General features: G+C 41.8%; 1 protein-coding gene across 1 annotated transcript in view; it reads left to right on the top strand.

Annotated features, from left to right (window-relative positions):
* The window catches only part of LOC126356281 (zinc transporter ZIP13 homolog), a 212,868-nt gene that overhangs the window by 182,883 nt on the left and 7,889 nt on the right, over positions 1 to 22,096 (top strand). The window contains exon 4 of the mRNA XM_050007151.1: positions 20,891 to 21,167. Coding sequence (XP_049863108.1) covers positions 20,891 to 21,167 — 277 coding nt within the window. The remainder of the gene's footprint in view (positions 1 to 20,890; positions 21,168 to 22,096) is intronic.

The raw sequence follows: 22,096 nt of genomic DNA on the forward strand, positions 1-22,096 counted from the left end.
TCTAGAGAAACGGTAGGTTCCAAATGATTGGAAGAGAGCACAGGTAGTCCTAGTCTTCAAGAAGGGTCGTCGAGCAGATGTGCAAAACTATAGACCTAAATCTCTGACATTGATCTGTTGTAGAATTTTAGAACATGTTTTTTGCTCTCGTATCATGTCATTTCTGGAAACCCAGAATCTACTCTGTAGGAATCAACATGGATTCCAGAAACAGCGATTGAGTGAGACCCAACTCGCTTTATTTGTTCGTGAGACCCAGAACATATTAGATACAGGCTCCCAGGTATATGCCATTTTCCTTGACTTCTGGAAGGCGTTCGATACAGTTCCGCACTGTCGCCTGATAAACAAAGCCTACGGAATATCAGACCAGCTGTGTGGCTGGATTGAAGAGTTTTTAGCAAACAGAACATAGCATGTTGTTCTCAATGGAGAGACATCTACAGACATTAAAGTAACCTCGGGCGTGCCGCAGGGGAGTGTTATGGGACCATTGCTTTTCACAATATATATAAATGACCTAGTAAATAGTGTCGAAGTTCCATGCGGATTTCCGCAGATGATGCTGTAGTATAAAGAGAAGTTGCAACATTAGAAAATTGCAGCAAAATGCAGGAAGATCTGCAGCGGATAGGCTCTTGGTGCAGGGAATGGCAACTGACCCTTAACATAGACAAATGTAATGTATTGCGAATACATAGAAAGAAGGATCCTTTATTGTATAATTATATGATAGCGGAACAAACACTGGTAGCAGTAACTTCTGTAAAATATCTGGGAGTATGCGTGCAGAATGATTTGAAGTGGAATGATCATACAAAATTAATTGTTGGTAAGGCAGGTACCAGGTTGAGGTTCATTGGGAGAGTCCTTAGAAAATGTAGTCCGTCAGCAAAGGAGGTGGCTTACAAAGCACTCGTTCGACCTATACTTGAGTATTGCTCATCAATGTGGGATCCGTACCAGGTTGGGTTGACAGAGATGATAGAGAAGATCCAAAGAAGAGCAGTGCATTTTGCCACAGGGTTATTTGGTAAGCATGATAGAATTGCGGAGATGTTTAGCAAACTCGAGTTTCAGACTCTGCAAGAGAGGCGCTCTGCGTCGCGGTGTAGCTTGCTGACAAGTTTAAAGAGGGTGCGTTTTTGGATGAGGTATCGAATATATTGCTTCCCCCTACTTATACCTCCCGAGGAGATCACAAATGTAAAATTAGAGATATTCGAGCGCGCACGGAGGCTTTCCGGCAGTCGTTCTTCATGCGAACCATAGGTGACTGGAACAGGAAAGGGTGGTAATGACAGTGGCATGTAAAGTGCCTTCCGCCACACACCGTTGGGTGGCTTGCAGACTATAAATGTAGGTGTAGTTTTTCTAATAAATGTCTTAAAATCTGGTAAGTTTTCAGCAGAAGACGTGATGTATGACTGGAATGATGTCATGAGCTGAGTTATGAAGATCGTGAAAATTGTATTCCTGACTCGGAGAACCAGGATTGTGTACATGAAAGCGATTATGATTCAGGAATAGGACAAGAGGTGTCGGAATGCGATTAATTTGAATCACGGGAAGAGGATGTATTTCTTTTAGGAAAAGATGCAATAAATAAATGGTGGTAAAGCAAATACCCTAGCAATGTTACAACAAGATCTTGCAGTTTTATTACGCATTTATCTAGAACCAAGAAACAAACTCTTGTAACAAAGAAACAGATAATTTTGAAGTTATTCTTGGATGAAAATACAACTGTGTGGTGTCACACTTGAAACTGCTACGCTGGTGGCACTTTCTGTGTTTGTGGCTGAGTACTGTGTGTAACAGTGGACACCATCGGTACTCCAGTTGCTGCGAGTTTGTTATCAATTGTCATTTTTGTTTTGAAGTCGTGAAATTTCATGTGTTTTTAGGTGTTTGAATTTTCCAACTGTTATTGTGATTTATTGGGCAGTTCTAATATGTGGCACAAGGACACACACACACACACACACACACACACACACACACACACACACACACGTGCCATGAAAGAATTATCTGAATGGGACGGAAATCAGTTGATGTGATTTGCATGTACGGACAAACAAATGATAAGTTTTAGAAAAACTGGATGATTTATTCAAAAGAAAGAGCTTCACGAACTGAGTAAGTCAGCAATGCATTGGTACATGTCTGGCCTATATGCAAGTGGTTATTCGGCTTGTCATTGATTGGTAGAGTTGGTGGATGTCCTTCTGAGGGATATTGGGCCAAAATCTGTCCATCTACATCTACATGACTACTCTGCAATTCACATTTAAGTGCTTGGCAGAGGGTTCATCGAACCACAATCATACTATCTCTCTACTATTCCACTCCCGAACAGCGAGCGGGAAAAACGAACACCTAAACCTTTCTGTTCGAGCTCTGATTTCTCTTATTTTATTTTGATGATCATTCCTACCTATGTAGGTTGGGCTCAACAAAATATTTTCGCATTCGGAAGAGAAAGTTGGTGACTGAAATTTCGTAAAAAGGTCTCGCCGCGACGAAAAACGTCTATGCTGTAATGACTTCCATCCCAACTCGTGTATCATATCTGCCACACTCTCTCCCCTATAACGCGATAATACAAAACGAGCTGCCCTTCTTTGCACCCTCTCGATGTCCTCCGTCAATCCCACCTGGTAAGGATCCCACACCGCGCAGCAATATTCTAACAGAGGACGAACGAGTGTAGTGTAAGCTGTCTCTTTAGTGGACTTGTTGCATTTTCTAAGTGTCCTGCCAATGAAACGCAACCTTTGGCTCGCCTTCCCGACAATATTATCTATATGGTCCTTCCAACTGAAGTTGTTCGTAATTTTAAGACCCAGGTACTTAGTTGAATTGACAGCCTTGAGAATTGTACTATTTATCGAGTAATCGAATTCAAACGGATTTCTTTTGGAACTCATGTGGATCACCTCACACTTTTCGTTATTTAGCGTCAACTGCCACCTGCCACACCACACAGCAATCTTTTCTAAATCGCTTTGCAGCTGAGACTAGTCTTCGGATGACCTTACTAGACGGTAAATTACAGCATCATCTGCGAACAGTCTAAGAGAACTGCTCAGATTGTCACCCAGGTCATTTATATAGATCAGGAACAGTAGAGGTCCCAGGACGCTTCCCTGGGGAACACCTGATATCACTTCAGTTTTACTCGATGATTTGCCGTCTATTACTACGAACTGCGACCTTCCTGACAGGAAATCACGAATCCAGTCGCAAAACTTAGACGATACCCCATAGCTCCGTAGCTTGATTAGAAGTCGCTTGTGAGGAACGGTGTCAAGAAGCTTTCCGGAAATCTAGAAATACGGAATCAACTTGAGATCCCCTGTCGATAGCGGCCATTACTTCGTGCGAATAAAGAGCTGGCTGCGTTGCACAAGAGCGATGTTTTCTGAAGCCATGCTGATTACGTGTCAATAGATCGTTCCCTTCGAGGTGATTCATAATGTTTGAATACAGTATATGCTCCAAAACCCTACTGCAAACCGACGTCAATGATATAGGTCTGTAGTTAAATGGATTACTCCTACTACCCTTCTTGACACTGGTGCGACCTGCGCAATTTTCCAATCTGTAGGTACAGATCTATCGGTGAGCGAGCGGTTGTATATGAGTGCTAAGTAGGGAGCTATAGTATCAGCGTAATCTGAAAGGAACCTAATCGGTATACAATCTGGACCTGAAGACTTGCCCTTATCAAGCGATTTGAGTTGCTTCGCAACCCCTAAGGTATCTACTTCTAAGAAACTCATGCTAGCAGATGTTCGTGTTTCAAATTCCATTCGTCTTCCCTGGTGAAGGAATTTCGGAAAACTGCGTTCAATAACTCCGCTTTAGCGGCACAGTCGTCGATAACAGTACCATCGGCACTGCGCAGCGAAGGTATTGACTGCGTCTTGCCGCTTGTGTACTTTACATACGACCAGAATTTCTTCGGATTTTCTTCCAAATTTCGAGACAATGTTTCGTTGTGGAACCTATTAAAGGCATCTCGCATCGAAGTACGTGCCAAATTTCGCGCGTCTGTAAATTTTAGCCCATCTTCAGGATTTCGCGTTCTTCTGAACTTCGCATGCTTTGTCCGTTGCCTCTGCAACAGCGTTCGGACCTTTTTTGTGTACCACGGGGGATCCGTTCCATCTCTTACCAATTTATGAGGTATGAATATCTCAATTGCTGTTGCTACTATATCTTTGAATTTGAGCCACATCTCGTCTACATTCGCATAGTCAGTTCGGAAGGAATGGAAATTGTCTTTTAGGAAGGCTTCTAGTGGCACTTTATCCGCTTTTTTAAATAAAATTATTTTGCGTTTGTTTCTGATGGATTTGGAAGAAATGGTATTGAGCCTAGCTACAATGACCTTGTGATCACTAATCCCTGTATCAGTCATGATGCTCTCTATCAGCTCTGGATTGTTTGTGGCCAAGAGGTCAAGTGTGTTTTCGCAACCATTTACAATTCGCGTGGGTTCGTGGACTAACTGCTCGAAATAATTTTCGGAGAATGCATTTAGGACAATCTCGGAAGACGTTTTCTGCCTACCACCGGTTTTGAACAAGTATTTTTGCCAACATACCGAGGGTAGGTTGAAGTCCCCACCAACTATAACCGTATGAGTGGGGTATTTATTTGTTACGAGACTCAAACTTTCTCTGAACTGTTCCGCAACTGTATCATCGGAGTCTGGGGGTCGGTAGAAGGAGCCAATTATTAACTTAATTCGGCTGTTAAGTATATCCTCCACCCACACCAATTCGCACGGAGTATCTACTTCGACTTCACTACAAGATAAACCACTACTGACAGACACCAACACTCCACCACCAATTCTGCCTAATCTATCTTTCCTGAACACCGTCTGAGACTTCGTAAAAATTTCTGCAGAACTTATTTCAGGCTTTAGCCAGCTTTCTGTACCTATAACGATATCAGCTTCTGTGCTTTCTATTAGCGCTTGAAGCTCAGGGACTTTTCCAGCGCAACTACAACAATTTACAACTAAAATTCCGACTGTTCCTTGATCCAAGCACGTCCTGTAATTGCCAAGCACCCTTTGACATTGCAGCCCATCCCGCACTTTCCCGAGGCCTTCTAACCTAAAAAACCGCCCAGTCCACGCCACACAGCCTCCGCTACCCGTGTAGCCGCCAGCTGAGTGTAGTGAACTCCTGACCTATTCAGCGGAACTCGAAACCCCACCACCCTATGGCGCAAGTCTAGGAATCTGCAGCCAATACGGTCGCAAAACCGTCTGAGCCTCTGATTCAGACCCTCCACCCGGCTCTGCACCAAAGGTCCGCAGTCGGTTCTGTCAACGATGCTGCAGATGGTGAGCTCTGCCTTCATCTCTTAAGCAAGACCGGCAGCCTTCACCAAATCAGATAGCCGCTGGAATCCAGAGAGAATTTCCTCAGATCCAAAGCGACACACGTCATTAGTGCTGACATGTGCCACCACCTGCAGCTGGCTGCACCCTGTGCTCTTCATAGCATCCGGAAGGACCCTTTCCACATCAGGAATGACTCCTCCCGGAATGCACACGGAGTGCACACTGGATTTCTTCCCCTCCTTAGCCGCCGTATCCCTAAGGGGCCCCATTACGCGCCTAACATGGGAGCTCCCAACTACCAGTAAGCCCACCCTCTGCGATTGCCCGGACCTTGAAGGCTGAGAATGATCCTCTGAAACAGGGCAGGCAGCTGCATCTGGCTCAGCCAGAGACAGTGCCTGAAACCGGTTTGTCAGACGCACCGGGGAGGCTTTCTGATCAGCCTCCGGGGACGCCTTTCGCTGCCTGCCACGCCTTGGAATGTGTGTTAGGTGTGTTAGGTAAGGATATCCAATCATTTTAGTCTATGGGCAAATTTGCATTTCCACAAAGCCCCAAGGGCCAATATCTAACTATACGAGTAGTTTGTCCAAGTTTCATTGAGGTCTGTTGCCCTGTACTGCTCTGAACTCCTTGGTACAGTTAAGAAGCTTTCGTAATGCTTTCATTTTCAAATACCAGCTTGACAACGAATGTGAGCACACGTACTATCCTATGAAGTGGCATTAGCTAGAAACATGACTATAACTGTGTGCAATAAACTTCCCAGTTTTAATTCTGATGCTTGCGCGTTATGCGCTAACTTTCAGAGCAGCTAATCACCATTTATTGACAGGATAAGAAGTGTATAACACATCGACACCTACTGTGCTTAAAAATGGCCTGTGAGGCCGAATTTGGCCAAACATTCAAGGTATAATATATGGAATATAGGAAAAAAAAAAACAGCTGAGGCTGAATGATTCAAAATGTCCTTCAGTTGTATGTGCCAGTTAATGTGTATTTTCATTGGTCATAAAATAATAATAATAATAATAATAATAATAATAATAATAATAATAATAATAATAAAATTTTTATTATTATTATTATTATTATTAACAGAACGACGACTAGCTGATCAGATCCATGTGATAATCATAAATAACAGGATACCCCAGTCAGAATTAGAAAACATCCAACAACAAATACTGGAACAAAATGATGTGCAATCAGAAGAAAAAGAAAATACAGTAATGGACTCAAACATCCCAGAGCAAACAAACAAAGAACAACACGCATCAATTAAACAATCAAAGGAAAACAAAATCTTAAGACATCCACCAGAACAAGCACAAATAGAACACGAAGTGACACACGTGTTAGATATAGAAGAAGAATTTCAGTTGACATATATAGAATACAAAGACACAAATACAGACATTAGACCATAGACCATTCTTGCATAGACCGCCAAATAACCCTAAGTCGAAACAATAATAACAACTATCAACACAATCATACACATAAAATAAATGAAAACACAACTATGGCAGAGTTAAAACTACTGGTTTATATACGAACACTCACTACACTGAATATACACACTAGGCAGAGATCAGAACCAACCAACACACAGAAGAAACCCACCAAACCAGCATGGCAACACAGGCTACAGATCAGAATAGAAAAACTGAGAAAAGACATCGGACAGCTAACACAATTTATAAGAAATGAAATGTCAGACAAAAATCGAAAAAGGTTAGGTAAAATCTCACAACAAGAAGTGATAGAGCAATTAGATGAAAAGAAGCAAAAATTACAAGCATCGGCCAAAGATATAAAAAAAAGTGAAAATAGAAGGAAACAAAACCAAACATTCAACACAAACCAAAAGAAATTTTACCAGACAATAGATAACACACACATTAAAATAGACAATCCACCAAACATAACAGACATGGAACACTTCTGGAGCAACATATGGTCAAATCCGGTACAACATAACAGGCATGCACGGTGGATACAAGCAGAAACAGACACATACAAGATGATACCACAAATGCCTGAAGTGATAATATTGCAACATGAAGTCACCCGAGCGATTGATTCTACGCACAATTGGAAAGCCCCTGGAAAAGATAAAATAGCAAATTTCTGGCTAAAGAAGTTCTCCTCAACACATTCACATCTATCTAAATTATTTAACAGTTACATTGCAGATCCATACACATTCCCTGATACACTTACACATGGAATAACTTATCTGAAACCTAAAGATCAAGCAGACATAGCAAACCCAGCTAAATATTGCCGCATAACATGCCTACCAACAATATACAAAATATTAACTTCAGTCATTACACAGAAATTAATGACACATACAACACAGAACAAAATTATAATTGAAGAACAAAAAGACTATTGCAGAGGAGCATGAGGATGTGGAGAGCAACTGATAATAGATGCAGAGGTGACATATCAAGCTAAAACTAAACAAAGCCCGATACACTACGCATACATTGATTGTCAAAAAGCTTTTGATAGTGTACCCCACTCATGGTTACTACAAATATTGGAAATATGCAAAGTAGAACCTAAATTGATACAGTTCCTAAACATAAATGGAAAAATTGGAAAACCACACTTAATATCCAAACAAATTCAAATATTATCACATCACAGCCAATACAGATTAAGTGTGGAATAGACCAAGGAGACTCATTAAATCCTTTCTGGTTCTGCCTTGCTCTGAACCCACTATCCAACATGCTAAATAATACAAATTATGGATACAATATTCCTGGGATATACCAACACAAAACACACATTTGCTATACATGGATGATCTAAAACTACTGGCAGCAACAAATCAACAACTCAAGCAATTACTAAAGATAACAGAAGTATTCAGCAATGATATAAATATGGCTTTTGGAACAGAAAAATGTAAGAAAAATAGCATAGTCAAGGGAAAATACACTAAACAAGAAGATTACATATGGAATAACCACAGCGACTGCATAGAAGCGATGGAAAAAACAGATGCCTATAAATATCTAGGATACAGACAAAAAATAGGAATAGATAATACAAATATTAAAGAAGAACTAAAAGAAAAATATAGACAAAGACTAACAAAAATACTGAAAACAGAATTGACAGCAAGAAATAAGACAAAAGCTATAAATACTTATGCTATACCAGTATTGACCTACCCATTTGGAGTAGTGAAATGGAGTAACACAGACCTAGTAGCACTCAATACACTTACACTATCACAATGCCACAAATATAGAATACATCACATACATTCAGCAACAGAAAGATTCACATTAAGCAGAAAGGAAGGAGGAAGGGGATTTATCAACATAAAAAACCTACATTATGGACAGGTAGACAATTTAAGAAAATTCTTTCTAGAACGAGCAGAAACTAGCAAAATACACAAAGCAATCACTCGTATAAATGCATCGGCTACACCACTGCAATTTCATAACCACTTCGACAACCCTTTAGATCACATAACATCAACAGATACGAAGAAAGTAGAACTGGAAAAAGAAAACACTACATGGCAAGCACCCGTATCATCTAACACAGCCACGCATCGATCAAGACGCATCCAACACATGGCTAAGAAAAGGCAATATATACAGTGACATGGAAGGATTCAAGACTGCAATACAGGATCAAACAATAAACACCACATATTACAGCAAGCATATTATTAAAGATCCCAATACCACAACAGATAAATGCAGACTTTGCAAACAACAAATAGAAACAGTAGATCACGTCACAAGCGGATGTACAATACTAGCAAATACAGAATACCTCAGAAGACATGACAATGTAGCAAAAATAATACATCAACAGCTTGCCTTACAACATAAACTTATAAAACAACACGTTCCCACATGCAAGCATGCGCCACAAAATCTACTGGAGAATGATGAATACAAATTATACTGGAGCAGAACCATTATAACAGATCAAACAACATCACATAACAAACCTGACATCATACTCACCATTGAAAAGAAGAAATTAACACAACTAATCGAAATATCCATACCCAGTACAACAAATATACAGAAGAAAACGGGAGAAAAAATGGAAAAATACATCCAACTGGCTGAGGAAGTCAAGTATATGTGGCATCAGGATAAAGTTGACATTATACCAATTATACTATCAACTACAGGAGTCATACCACAAAATATCCACCAGTACATCAGCGCAATACAGCTACATCCAAACGTATATATACAACTACAGAAATCTGTTATTATATTAAAAACAAAGATTCCAAGACTTACCAAGCGGGAAAGCGCCGGTAGATAGGCACAATAAATAACACACACAAACACACACACAGAATTTCTAGCTTTCGCAACCAACAGTTGCTTCTTCAGGAAAGAGGGAAGGAGAGGGAAAGACGAAAGGATGTGGGTTTTAAGGGAGGGGGTAAATAGTCATTCCAATCCCGGGAGCAGAAAGACTTCCTTAGGGGGAAAAAAAGGACAGGTGTACACTCGCACGCACGCACACGCACACACACACACACACACACACACACACACACACACACACACACACACACACACACATATCCATCCGCACATACACAGACACAAGCAGACATTTGTAAAGGCAAAGAGTTTGGGCAGAGATGTCAGTCGAGGCGGAAGTAGAGAGGCAAAGAAGTTGTTGAAAGACAGGTGAGGTATGAGTGGCGGCAACTTGAAATTAGCGGAGGTTGAGGCCTGGCGGATATCGAGAAGAGAGCATATACTGAACGGTGAGTTCCTATCTCCGGAGTTCGGATAGGTTGGTGTTGGTGGGAAGTATCCAGATAACCCGGACGGTGTAACACTGTGCCAAGATGTGTTGGCCGTGCACCAAGGCATGTTTAGCCACAGGGTGATCCTCATTACCAACAAACACTGTCTGCCTGTGTCCATTCATGCGAATGGACAGTTTGTTGCTGGTCATTCCCACATAGAAAGCGTCACAGTGTAGGCAGGTCAGTTCGTAAATCACGTGGGTGCTTTCACACGTGGCTCTTCCTTTGATTGTGTACACCTTCCGGGTTACAGGACTGGAGTAGGTGGTGGTGGGAGGGTGCATAGGACAGGTTTTACACTGGGGCGGTTACAAGGTTAGGAGCTAGAGGGTAGGGAAGGTGGTTTGGGGATTTCATAGGGGTGTACCAAGAGGTTACGAAGGTTAGGTGGACGGCGGAAAGACACTCTTGGTCCAGTGGGGAGGATTTCATGAAGGATGGATCTCATTTCGAGGCAGGGTTTTAGGAAGTCGTATCCCTGCTGGAGAGCCACATTCAGAGTCTGATCCAGTCCCGGGAAGTATCCTGTCACAATTGGGGCACTTTTATGGTTCTTCTGTGAGAGGTTTTGGGTTTGAGGGGATGAGGAAGTGGCTCCGGTTATTTGCTTCTGTTCCAGTTCGGGAGGGTAGTTGCGGGATGCGAAAGCTGTTTTCAGGTTGTTGGTGTAATGGTCCAGGGATTCAGGACTGGAGCAGATTCATTTGCCACGAAGGCCTAGGCTGTAGGGAAGGGACCGTTTGATATGGAATGGGTGGCAGCTGTCATAATGGAGGTACTGTTGCTTGTTGGTGGGTTTGATGTGGACGGATGTGTGAAGCTGGCCATTGGACAGATGGAGGTCAACGTCAAGGAAAGTGGCATGGGATTTGGAGTAGGACCAGGTGAATCTGATGGAACCAAAGGAGTTGAGGTTTGAGAGGAAATTCAGGAGTTGTTCTTCACTGTGAGTCCAGATCATGAAGATGTCGTCAATAAATCTGTACCAAACTTTGGGTTGGCAGGCTTGGGTAACCAAGAAGGCTTCCTCTAAGCGATCCATAAATAGGTTGGCATACGAGGGGGCCATCCTGGTACCCATGGCTGTTCCCTTTAATTGTTGGTATGTCTGGCCTTCAAAAGTGAAGAAGTTGTGGGTCAGGCTGAAGCTGGCTAAGGTGACAAGGAAAAAGGTTTTAGGTAGGGTGGCAAGTGATCGGCGTGAAAGGAAGTGCTCCATTGCAGCGAGGCCCTGGATGTGCTGGATATTTGTGTATAGGGAAGTGGCATCAATGGTTACAAGGATGGTTTCCGGGGGCAACAGACTGGGTAAGGATTCCAGACATTCGAGAAAGTGGTTGGTGTCTTTGATGAAGGATGGGAGACTACATGTAATGGGTTGAAGGTGTTGATAACTCTACATACAAAGTTTGCCAAGGTAATCCCATTCCTGATGTCCAGGTGGAGCTTTAAGGAATCCTCAGAACCTTAGGCCCCCTACAAAACCTTTCACCTGACTCCATCAAACTCCTGACCCCACAGACACCTCGCACACCTACTTTCTACCTACTTCCTAAAATTCACAAACCCAAACATCCCGGCCGCCCCATTGTAGCTGGTTACCAAGCCCCCACAGAACGTATCTCTGCCTACGTAGATCAACACCTTCAACCCATTACATGCAGTCTCCCATCCTTCATCAAAGACACCAATCAGTTTCTCGAACGCCTGGAATCTTTACCCAGTCTGTTACCCCCGGAAACCATCCTTGTAACCATTGATGCCACTTCCCTATACACAAATATCCAGCACGTCCAGGGCCGCGCTGCAATGGAGCACTTCCTTTCACGCCGATCACCTGCCATCCTACCTAAAACCTCTTTCCTCGTCACCTTAGCCAGCTTAATCCTGACCCACAATTTCTTCACTTTTGAAGGCCAGACATACCAAAACAATTAAAGGGAACAGCCATGGGTACCAGGATGGCCCCCTCGTATGCCAACCTATTTATGGGCCGCTTAGAGGAAGCCTTCTTGGTTACGCAAGCCTGCCAACCCAAAGTTTGGTACAGATTTATTGATGACATCTTCATGATCTGGACTCACAGTGAAGAACAACTCCTGAATTTCCTCTCCAACCTCAACTCCTTTGGTTCCATCAGATTCACCTGGTCCTACTCCAAATCCCATGCCACTTTCCTAGACGTTGTCCTCCATCTGTCCAATGGCCAGCTTCACACATCGGTGCACATCAAACCCACCAACAAGCAACAGTACCTCCATTATGGCAGCTGCCACCCATTCCATATCAAACGGCAAACGAATCTGCTCCAGTCCTGAATCCCTGGACCATTACACCAACCACCTGAAAACAGCTTTCGCATCCCGCAACTACCCTCCCGACCTGGTACAGAAGCAGATAACCAGAGCCACTTCCTCATCCCCTCAAACCCAGAACCTCTCACAGAAGAACCCTAAAAGTGCCCCACTTGTGACAGGATACTTCCCGGGACTGGATCAGACTCTGAATGTGGCTCTCCAGCAGGGATACGACTTCCTAAAATCCTGTCCCGAAATGAGATCCAACCTTCATGAAATCCTCCCCACTCCACCAAGAGTGTCTTTCCGCAGTCCACCTAACCTTCATAACCTCTTAGTTCATCCCTATGAAATCCCCAAACCACCTTCCCTACCCTCTGGCTCCTCCCCTTGTAACCTCCCCCGGTGTATAACCTGTCCTATGCACCCTCCCACCACCACCTACTCCAGTCCTGTAACCTGGAAGGTGTACACGATCAAAGGAAGAGCCACATGTGAAAGCTCCCACGTGATTTACCAACTGACCTGCCTACACTGTGACGCTTTCTATGTGGGAATGACCAGCAACAAACTGTCCATTCTCCGTACTTCCACCTCGACTGACATCTCTGCCCGAACTCTTTGCCTTTACAAATGTCTGCTTGTGTCTGTGTATGTGCGGATGGATATGTGTGTGTGTGCGTGCGAGTGTACACCTGTCCTTTTTTTCTCCCTAAGGGAAGTCTTTTTGCTCCCGGGATTGGAATGACTCCTTACCCTCTCCCTTAAAACCCACATCCTTTCGTCTTTCCCTCTCCTTCCCTCTTTCCTGAAGAAGCAACCGTTGGTTGCGAAAGCTAGAAATTCTGTGTGTGTGTTTGTGTGTTTTATTTATTGTGAATCTTTTTTTTAATATATTTTTCCCATGTGCAAGTTTCTTTCTATTTTATTTACGAAATCTGTAATTATTGATACATGTTCAATTATCCGAAAGTTCCTAAATGCAATGTAACATACAGCGTACAGTTAAAAAGAAGGCACGCTTGATCAAGGTCCGCGTCACTTTCCGTTTTTAACCACACATAATGTCTGAGAAAGGATATAAATAATAATAATAATAATAATAATAATAATAATAATAATAATAATAATAATAATAACTGACTACGTATTTTGCATGATTTATTTGTATTGTAAAATTTTTCACTATACAGTATTACTTCACTTGATAAGCATTATTCGTTCCAGTCATAATTAATACTCATTAAGTGAAACACACTTTCTGTGTAGAATAGGTCGGTGAATTACATTATGAAAAAATTGGTACTGATACAGATTTATAATACTGTACAGTATTGTAGTTTTTTATTTATAGTAGAGTGCATTCTATTTTAGAAGAAGTTGCCGAAAGATATTTGTTGATGCCTGTCCTTCAGAATTTTTCAAAAAAGGGACATAGGTGTATTGCTGCGTAAATAGTACCATGTACAGCTACTCTCTTGTGGGCATCTTTAATGAATTAATGTTAGTTAACGATGAGAAATCAGAAATGGAATTCATAAAGAAACACTGCAAGGGAAAGGGTTACCATGTGCTGGCAAAGAAAAGATCTAGCAACATCATTCCAAGGGATTTTTGCTGGCCAAGGTAGGGCTTAAGGAAGGATGAAAACAAGCAGTAGAAACTTCCACCATGGGCAGGCATTATCTTGTTGAAATATAAGGCCATGATGCCTCGCCATGAAGGGTGACAAAACGGGTGGGGAGGATGAACTGCTCTTGTGTCAATTCAGGAGAATGACATCATAGTGCCCATTAGCCTGATGAGCAGGCGCTACGGCCCAAGAAAGAGCATTAAGAGCACAAGAACACGAATTCATATGCTGACACGGTCCGTCAGAGAACCGAAGTTGTGACATCTTATAGCTACAACTGGGCTGCTTCTACCACAACGACAAACTCAGGCAAATGAAGTCATCATTGCCCATTGGTGATGCCCAGCCACTTCAGCCTGTTATGATTTCCAGGCTAAGAGTGCTGCCTTTGGAGAAACACCAGCCAGCGTGGTTCACATTTTACCACCCAAATGAGACCCTCATTCTCATATGCCCAGCAAAGCAGTCCATTCTGACAACCGTGAGAGGAAGACCACTCACAGGTCATGATGAAGCAGCCAGCCACTGCTGACAAACTTTACTGTTAATATCTGCAGGTACCCGTCTGAGTTAAGTTTGTATGAAGTCACCTTCATGTCTTCACACTGCTGGGTCATCCACTGGGTGACTTCCTCCTGCTGGCAGCCACTTCCCTGATGAACTTGGACCAGCTAGCTCCCAGCTACACTATTATTGCCCACCAGTACGTGCGAGTCTATATTCTTGCTTTTCATAACTGTCATGAATAAAAGACTTCTTAACCAGGGACTTTTAACTAATGGTCAACCATTCATATCCAGTCACCACCACCACCACCACCACCACCACCACCACAGCCCATGTCCCAGTTGGGAACTGTACTTCATTGTGACCTAACAGGAGCCCATTTCACCCACCCCTGTAGGGTCATGTCCTGATTCCTACAACAGAAATGAGACATGACTTGGATTCAAAGTTAAAATGCAGATACCCTTTCCCCTGTTGGATAACTGACGGACACTCAAGTTGATGAGGTGATGCCCAGCTGAAGGACTCGTACCAGGTCTTTAAGCCACATGACATTATTACAACTAGAGTCTCTACATCTATCTATATAATTTCCTTCCACACATACAAGGCTAAGTCAATTATTATCTGCAAAGGGGTTATAAAATTTTATTGTAATCAAATAGGAAATTTACAAGAACATTATTTTTCGACATAGTCTCCTCACATTTCAACGCACTTGGTCCATCATTGTACAAGCTTCCTGATGCCCTCATAAAAGAAGGTTCTCGGTTGAGCTGCGAGCCAGGAATGAACCGCTTCTTTCACTGCTGCGTCAGAGGTGAATCGACGGCCCCTTAAGGCCTCTTTGAGGGGACCGAACAAATGATAGTCAGAAGGGGCAAGATCGGGACTATATGGAGGATATCCAGTACTTCAGATTTCAGTTTCTGGAGCGTTTCAGCAGTGTCAGCAGCAGTATGCAAACGGGCATTGTCATGCAACAACACAACACCTTTTGACAGCAATCCTCGGTGTTTGCTTCGAATGGCTGACTTTAGCCTCGCAGTAAGCATCTCGCTCTAATGTAGACTGTTTACTGTTGTGCCTCTTTCCCCATAATGTTCCAGTACTGGACCTTGTGCACCCCAAAAAACTGTAAGAATCATTTTTCCTGGACGGTTGGGTCTTGAACTTTTTCTTGCACAGCAAATTTGCATGTTTCCATTCCATACTCTTTCACTCTGGCGTGTAATGATAGATCCATGTTTAAACACCAGTAATGATCCTGTCTAAGAAGTTGTCCCCTTCATTACTATAGTGATCCAAATTTTTTTGTAGATGTCCAAGCGCGTTTGTTTATGCAACTGTGTGAGTTGTTTTGGGACCCATTTTGCACAAACTTTATGAAACCCAAGTCTGTTGTGGATGATTTCGTAGGCAGTACCGTGACTAATTTGCAGACGATGTGCCACTTTGTCAATTAGTAATCGTCTGTCTAAGAGAATCATTTTACGTGAACGCTCATTGGTTTCTTCATTTGTGGCAGTAAACCGTTATCAGTCCTTCATCATGCGTAACACTTGTGCGACCATTTCGGAATTTTTCAGTCCATTCGTAGACACTTCGTTGTGGCAAAACATTGTTCCCATACTGTACGGAAAGTCTTTGATGAATTTTGGCCCCTGATACGTCTTCCAACCACAGAAAACAGATCGCTGAACGTTGCTCCTCTTTGGTGCAAAGAGATAGTGGAGCAGCCATGATTAAAAACACGGCAGCGATAACGAAACTGCGTTAGCAGCTTGAAAATTGCACAGATATAACAACAAATAAACAAAGAATTTGTCATCAACATAAAATGATGGTACCACCAAAATAACCAAAAATTTAACTAAATTCTGGATAATAATTGATTTACCTTGTATTATAGAGTAAAGCTTCCCACCATATTTTCATGTATTTTGATACTCATGCCAGACTTGCACTGGAGTCAAGTTCTTGTGAAGCACGAATGTTATGTGCTCCATGTTTAGTTGACATTTGGAGTGACATCTGGCAGCGATGGCAGTCGCTACCATGTCGCCTGCAGCTGCAGGAGCAGGGCTTAGCAGTGACTGCTAGCTACATAATGTGTGGCTCTTTTAGCCAGTACAGTGCACATAGTGGACTAGTGGCTGACCTTACCCACAAATACATTGCCATGCCAGTGCCAGACTTTGACTTGCATTTTTAGGTGGATTGGGTTGCCAGATGGAATGTTTTATTTGAATTAGTCTCCACTACCACATCCTGAAATATTTAAAATTCCTTGTCAAAATTTATGAGTATTTCCTTCGTGCCTTTTGAATCGGGTTTTATTTGAACCTGTACTTGTCAATCATTAACCACTTGTTATATCTGATCATTGATGGCACCAGTTGGTCCCAAGACAGTGGGGCAAATGAATTCTGACATTAATGTATAACATGGTTGATGTACATTGGACATGACGTGAATCTTACTTTTGCCCACTATGGGCCTATTATGTTGTTGTGAGTGATGGAGCGTGCAGTGTGGCATAGTGATTAGCATCGTTGGTTGATGTGCTGTGTGTCGCTAGTTCAAACCCAACTACTGGCAGTTATCTGCTATCAGCTATCTACTATTTATCGTTTCTGGATTTTTCAAGAAATATTTATGTTTGTGTATTCTGGAATATTCAATGTTTGTATTAGTAGCTGCAACCTCCGTCCAGGAGTTCAGTCAGTTGTAGTGGTATGTTGGTGCCTGTAGTGAATGTGCTTTCACTGCTAAGTGTTGCATTTCATCAATGATCCTGCTTTGGGATTTGGGTTTGATTGTGATTTTGAAGTGACAATGTAATGAATTACAAATAAAATTATGAGTAATTCACAGAAGACATGTTTTAGGACAAAATTTCGTATTGTGCAGTGTGCTTAGTAAATGTCAAAACTATATGTATTCTCGCATAAATAGTTCAAATCACAATTCAGCAAGCTGACAACTGTCAGCATCATATTCAAACAAATGTGTTTATGTAGAGGCTGAAAAGTACAGAGTTTGTGCCAGAAGAGTATGAAATGAAATGCGACACTATTGTCAAAGTATTAGCATTTGTTCTCACGTAATAACATTTAACGTGAAGCAATTTGGTAGTTGCAAGTCAGACACAACAAGAAAGAACTAAAGTGCATATTCTTTTTAAATAAATGTATAACCATTGAAAAAAAAAAAAAAAAAAACATTCGTTGCATGTTGATTAGTCACAAACAACTTTAATTGTGGCACAAAGGAATGTGAACGGTCCATTTGCTATTAAATCAATGTGCAGCAAGAGTGAAGCTACCTTTGCTGTAAACTACACTCATGCTCATAAATTAAGGATAATTGCAGATTGTGGTGCCACACAATGTGGCACTACACAAAACTGCCACTAATAGTGTAGGCACATAGGGAACAAACACAACACAGATCTGTAAGTCCACGGTATTGGTGATAAGCTGGGAAAACCGTCCAGAAGCAAGTGCTACAAAACGCCACTGTTTCCTGGGCATGTACCCTGACATCAATATGGGATATGATCACCATGCATACATACAGAGGCCGCACAACGTGTTGGGATACTCTGGATCAGATGGTCGAGCCACTGCTGGGGTATAGCCTCCCATTCTTTCCCCAGTGCCTGTCGGAGCTCCTGAAGTGTCCTAGGGGTTTGAAGATATGCAGCGTTATGTCGACCGAGAGCATCCCAGATGTTCTAGATGGGGTTCAGGTCTGGAGAACAGCCAGGCCACTCCATTCACCTGATATCTTCTGTTTTAAGGTGCTCCTCCATGATGGCAGCTCGGTGGGGCCGTGCGTTATCATCCATCAGGAGGAAGGTGGGACCCACTGCACCCCTGAAAGGCGGACATACTGGTGCAAAATGGCATTCCAATACACCTGACCTGTTGCAGTTCCTCTGTCAAAGACATGCAGGGATGTACATGCACCAATCATAATCCAACCCCACACCATCATACCATGACATCCATACAGGCTCCATACAGGTTCCTTTGAAGAACATTAAGGGGTTGGTACCTGGTTCCTGGTTCACGCCGGATGAAAACCCAGCGAGAATCACTGTTCAGACTATACCTGGACTCGTCTGTGAACATAACCTGGGACCACTGTTCCAATGACCATGTACTGTTTTCTTGACACCAGGCTTTACAGGCTCTCGTGTGACCGGGGTCAGTGGAATGCACCTTGCAGGTCTCCAGGCAAATAAACCATGTCTGTTCAGTCGTCTGTAGACTGTGTGTCTGGAGACAACTGTTCCAGTGGCTGTGGTAAGGTCCCGAGCAAGACTACCTGCAGCACTCCATGGCCGTCTGCGGGCACTGATGGTGAGATATTGGTCGTCTTATGGTGTTGTACACTGTGGACGTCCCGTACTGTATCACTTGGAGGTGTTTCCTGTCTGCTCGAAGCATTGCCACAATCTTGATATCCGTCTTTGTGGCACACGGAGGGCCTGTGCTATGACCTACTGTGTTTGACCAGCCTCCAGTCACCCAAGTATTCCACCCCTTCGTAACGTCATCAATATGTGTTCTTTGAGCCATTCACCATTAGCACATCGGAAAACTTGTGCACACTTAGTTGCTGCACCGTACTCTGACATGCACCAACACACCTATGCGTATGTGGACTGTTGCCAGCGCCACTGTGCGATGACTGCAGGTCAAATGCATCCCATGGTCATACTCCAATGTGATTTAAACCTGTAAACCACCCACCAGAGCTTTGTTTCATCATGTATCAGCATTATCCTTAATTTATGAGCATGAGTTTAGATACACTGCTAATTTATTCACTTATGGTATCAGTACCTTTTACTGCTTACAAGAATAAGAACTTAAAATGTAGTGTTGGGGAAATAAATTAAGTTAAACAAGTTTTAAAGTAAAGTGAATGGTTCTGCCAAGAGTTCCTGTGAATGTTGCAGACACATAGTTGGAAATAATGTACTCTCTGAACAGAGTAAATACAAATCACCAGATCAGAGCACAATATTAAAAAGAAATTGGAATGGACAGTGCCACCTTTACAGAAGCAAAATGTGTCTACAACCAAGGTCACATAGATGTCTTGAAATCAAGCCTGTTTACAAAGAATTTGGGAAAGAAAGGTGATCATTGATTCCATTCACACCTAATGAATAGAGTACGGCCAGAAGCCCAGTATTTTTAATGTTAAGTTGTCTAAAAAATTCAAAAAAGGTTGGACTACCTTATTTGGAAGCATGTCATAAAACCTTTGTGAAATCAAAATCTCCGAACTGCTACTGGCCAAGTGCAATGTGCTCATCTTGCTGCTGTCACAATACATGTCTTAAGAGAATCAAAATGGATTTTACTGGGAAAAGTTTCTTAAAATTTTACAGAAGCCATGTTAGCTTCACTTAAGACTCCATGTGTTGAATGTACATGTGTTGAATGTACATGTGTTGAATGTACATGTGTTGAATGTACATGTGTAGTTCTTCCTTTTTTCTCCCCCTCTTGATCAAGAGTGATGGAGGGGGAATTGATTCATGTGCTAGGGAAAACTCAAACAAAAGTAAAGTGTAAGTGGAAAGTTGTGTGCACTAGAGAATGAGTGTCTGTCTGTAAGTTGGATACAAAATTCATAAAACTATTCAAATTTCCATTATGTCACTGAAAGTCACTAAAGGTTTTGCTTGTTTTGTCTTTATTGCCATACATTTTTCTCCTTAATCTTCAAAATATGTTGTTATAGGAAAGAGGAGGAGGGAGTATTAATATCATGTACAAGTTTGTAGTAGCAAATAAAAGTTATGTTTAACCACAGAGTCTTCACTTCACTTAACACTGTAGTCATAAGGCCTGTTGTGGCTTTGTCTTAGAATACATACTGTAGTAAGTTTAATTTTTGCTCAGTTACTGAAGTCTTTTTCAGAGTTACATATATTTATATCATTATTTAAGCTACAATTGTTCCTGTGAATTTGACGATAATTTTGCATGACAGGAGAAAAGAAAACCTGGATCTGTAATGACATCTACAATGAAAGAAAGAGAAAAAAAGAAAAAAAAAACATATTTCTGAATAGCTGTGTTTCCTCACATTCTTTCCACTTACTTGCTGGATGAAGTAACCTGTTGGTGAAAGCTAGCTGTTTTTGCTCATGTTTATTGCTGTGCCACCAATTACTGAATAGTAATTTATTCTCTCTATAGGTGTAAGTTGTTTGTTTTTCTTTTGAATAGGTGAGTGGCTACCTGAATCTGCTGGCTAATGCATTCGACAACTTCACTCATGGCTTAGCAGTTGGTGGTAGTTTCATGGTGTCCTTACCTCATGGTGCACTTACAACATTTGCAATATTGCTTCATGAAATCCCTCATGAAGTGGGTGACTTTGCAATCTTGCTGCGTTCGGGTTTCTCACGATGGGATGCTGCAAAAGCCCAGGTGTACACAGCTGGTGCTGGTGTTGTTGGGTCAATGACAGCAATATTACTCAGTGGAGCGTCAAACACAGTTGGTATGCACACTTTTATATATTTTATTGATAATCCTGTTTTATGTATTTTGATTACTGACAGCAAGGTATTTCTTGTGAGTTGGGTAGAGCCTTTGGTGAAAGTCTTGACTGTTACAAAAGAAAACACATTTTACATCTGTTTCTCAAACATCTGTTGCATACAACATAGTGCGACGACAGAAAATGTGCTTGCAGTGTCTAGGTTATGTCATAAAAATTTGTCTAACACCTGCAGAAGGTACTTCTAGAGGGAATAAAAAATATTTCTATTTTTTAAATTCATTCTGTTGCTGTATTAATTTCATAGCTATTGTTTACTGTTATCAATGAAATAAAAATCAAAACTGAAGTAGCTAGATAAAGTAACTGTGACATAACAGTTCTCATGTCTCGTTCTTAGCTTCAGTAGTATGCTTAAAAACTTAATTTAACAGAACATTAAGCTGCACACTCACTAACTTTAAGACACTCTTACAGTCAATAGAAGTAGGTCCACCTTGATGATTTACTTCACTGCATATGGAGATCATATTGAAACATCTGATATTGATTAAGTTTTCCCCATTCTCAAAATGGCTCCACATCATAGTATACACCATTTAACTGAATTATATTTCGATCTGCCCTCGTCAATCCTCAATTTATTAAGGAATAGCAGTTATAATATCCGGGAGTGATGTCTTTGGCAGGCCAGTTTGTTTACATTGATGTGTGTGTGAGTGGGTTTTTTTTTTTTTTTTTTTTTTTTTTTTTTTTTTTTTTTTAAAATATGTAGTGCAAGCTCAAGGGTGTTCGTCATATCTTTTTTCCATATCTGAAGTTATGATATTGTTGTTCTGGTGTCGTGTCAGAAGCTGGGTTCTCTTCACTACTCTATCCTCTGCAAGCCTCTTCTTAGTTACATAACTATTACAGTGTGCGTTCGCATG

Source organism: Schistocerca gregaria, chromosome 3 (assembly GCF_023897955.1).
Source record: "Schistocerca gregaria isolate iqSchGreg1 chromosome 3, iqSchGreg1.2, whole genome shotgun sequence".
NCBI classification, from domain to species: Eukaryota; Metazoa; Arthropoda; class Insecta; order Orthoptera; family Acrididae; genus Schistocerca; species Schistocerca gregaria.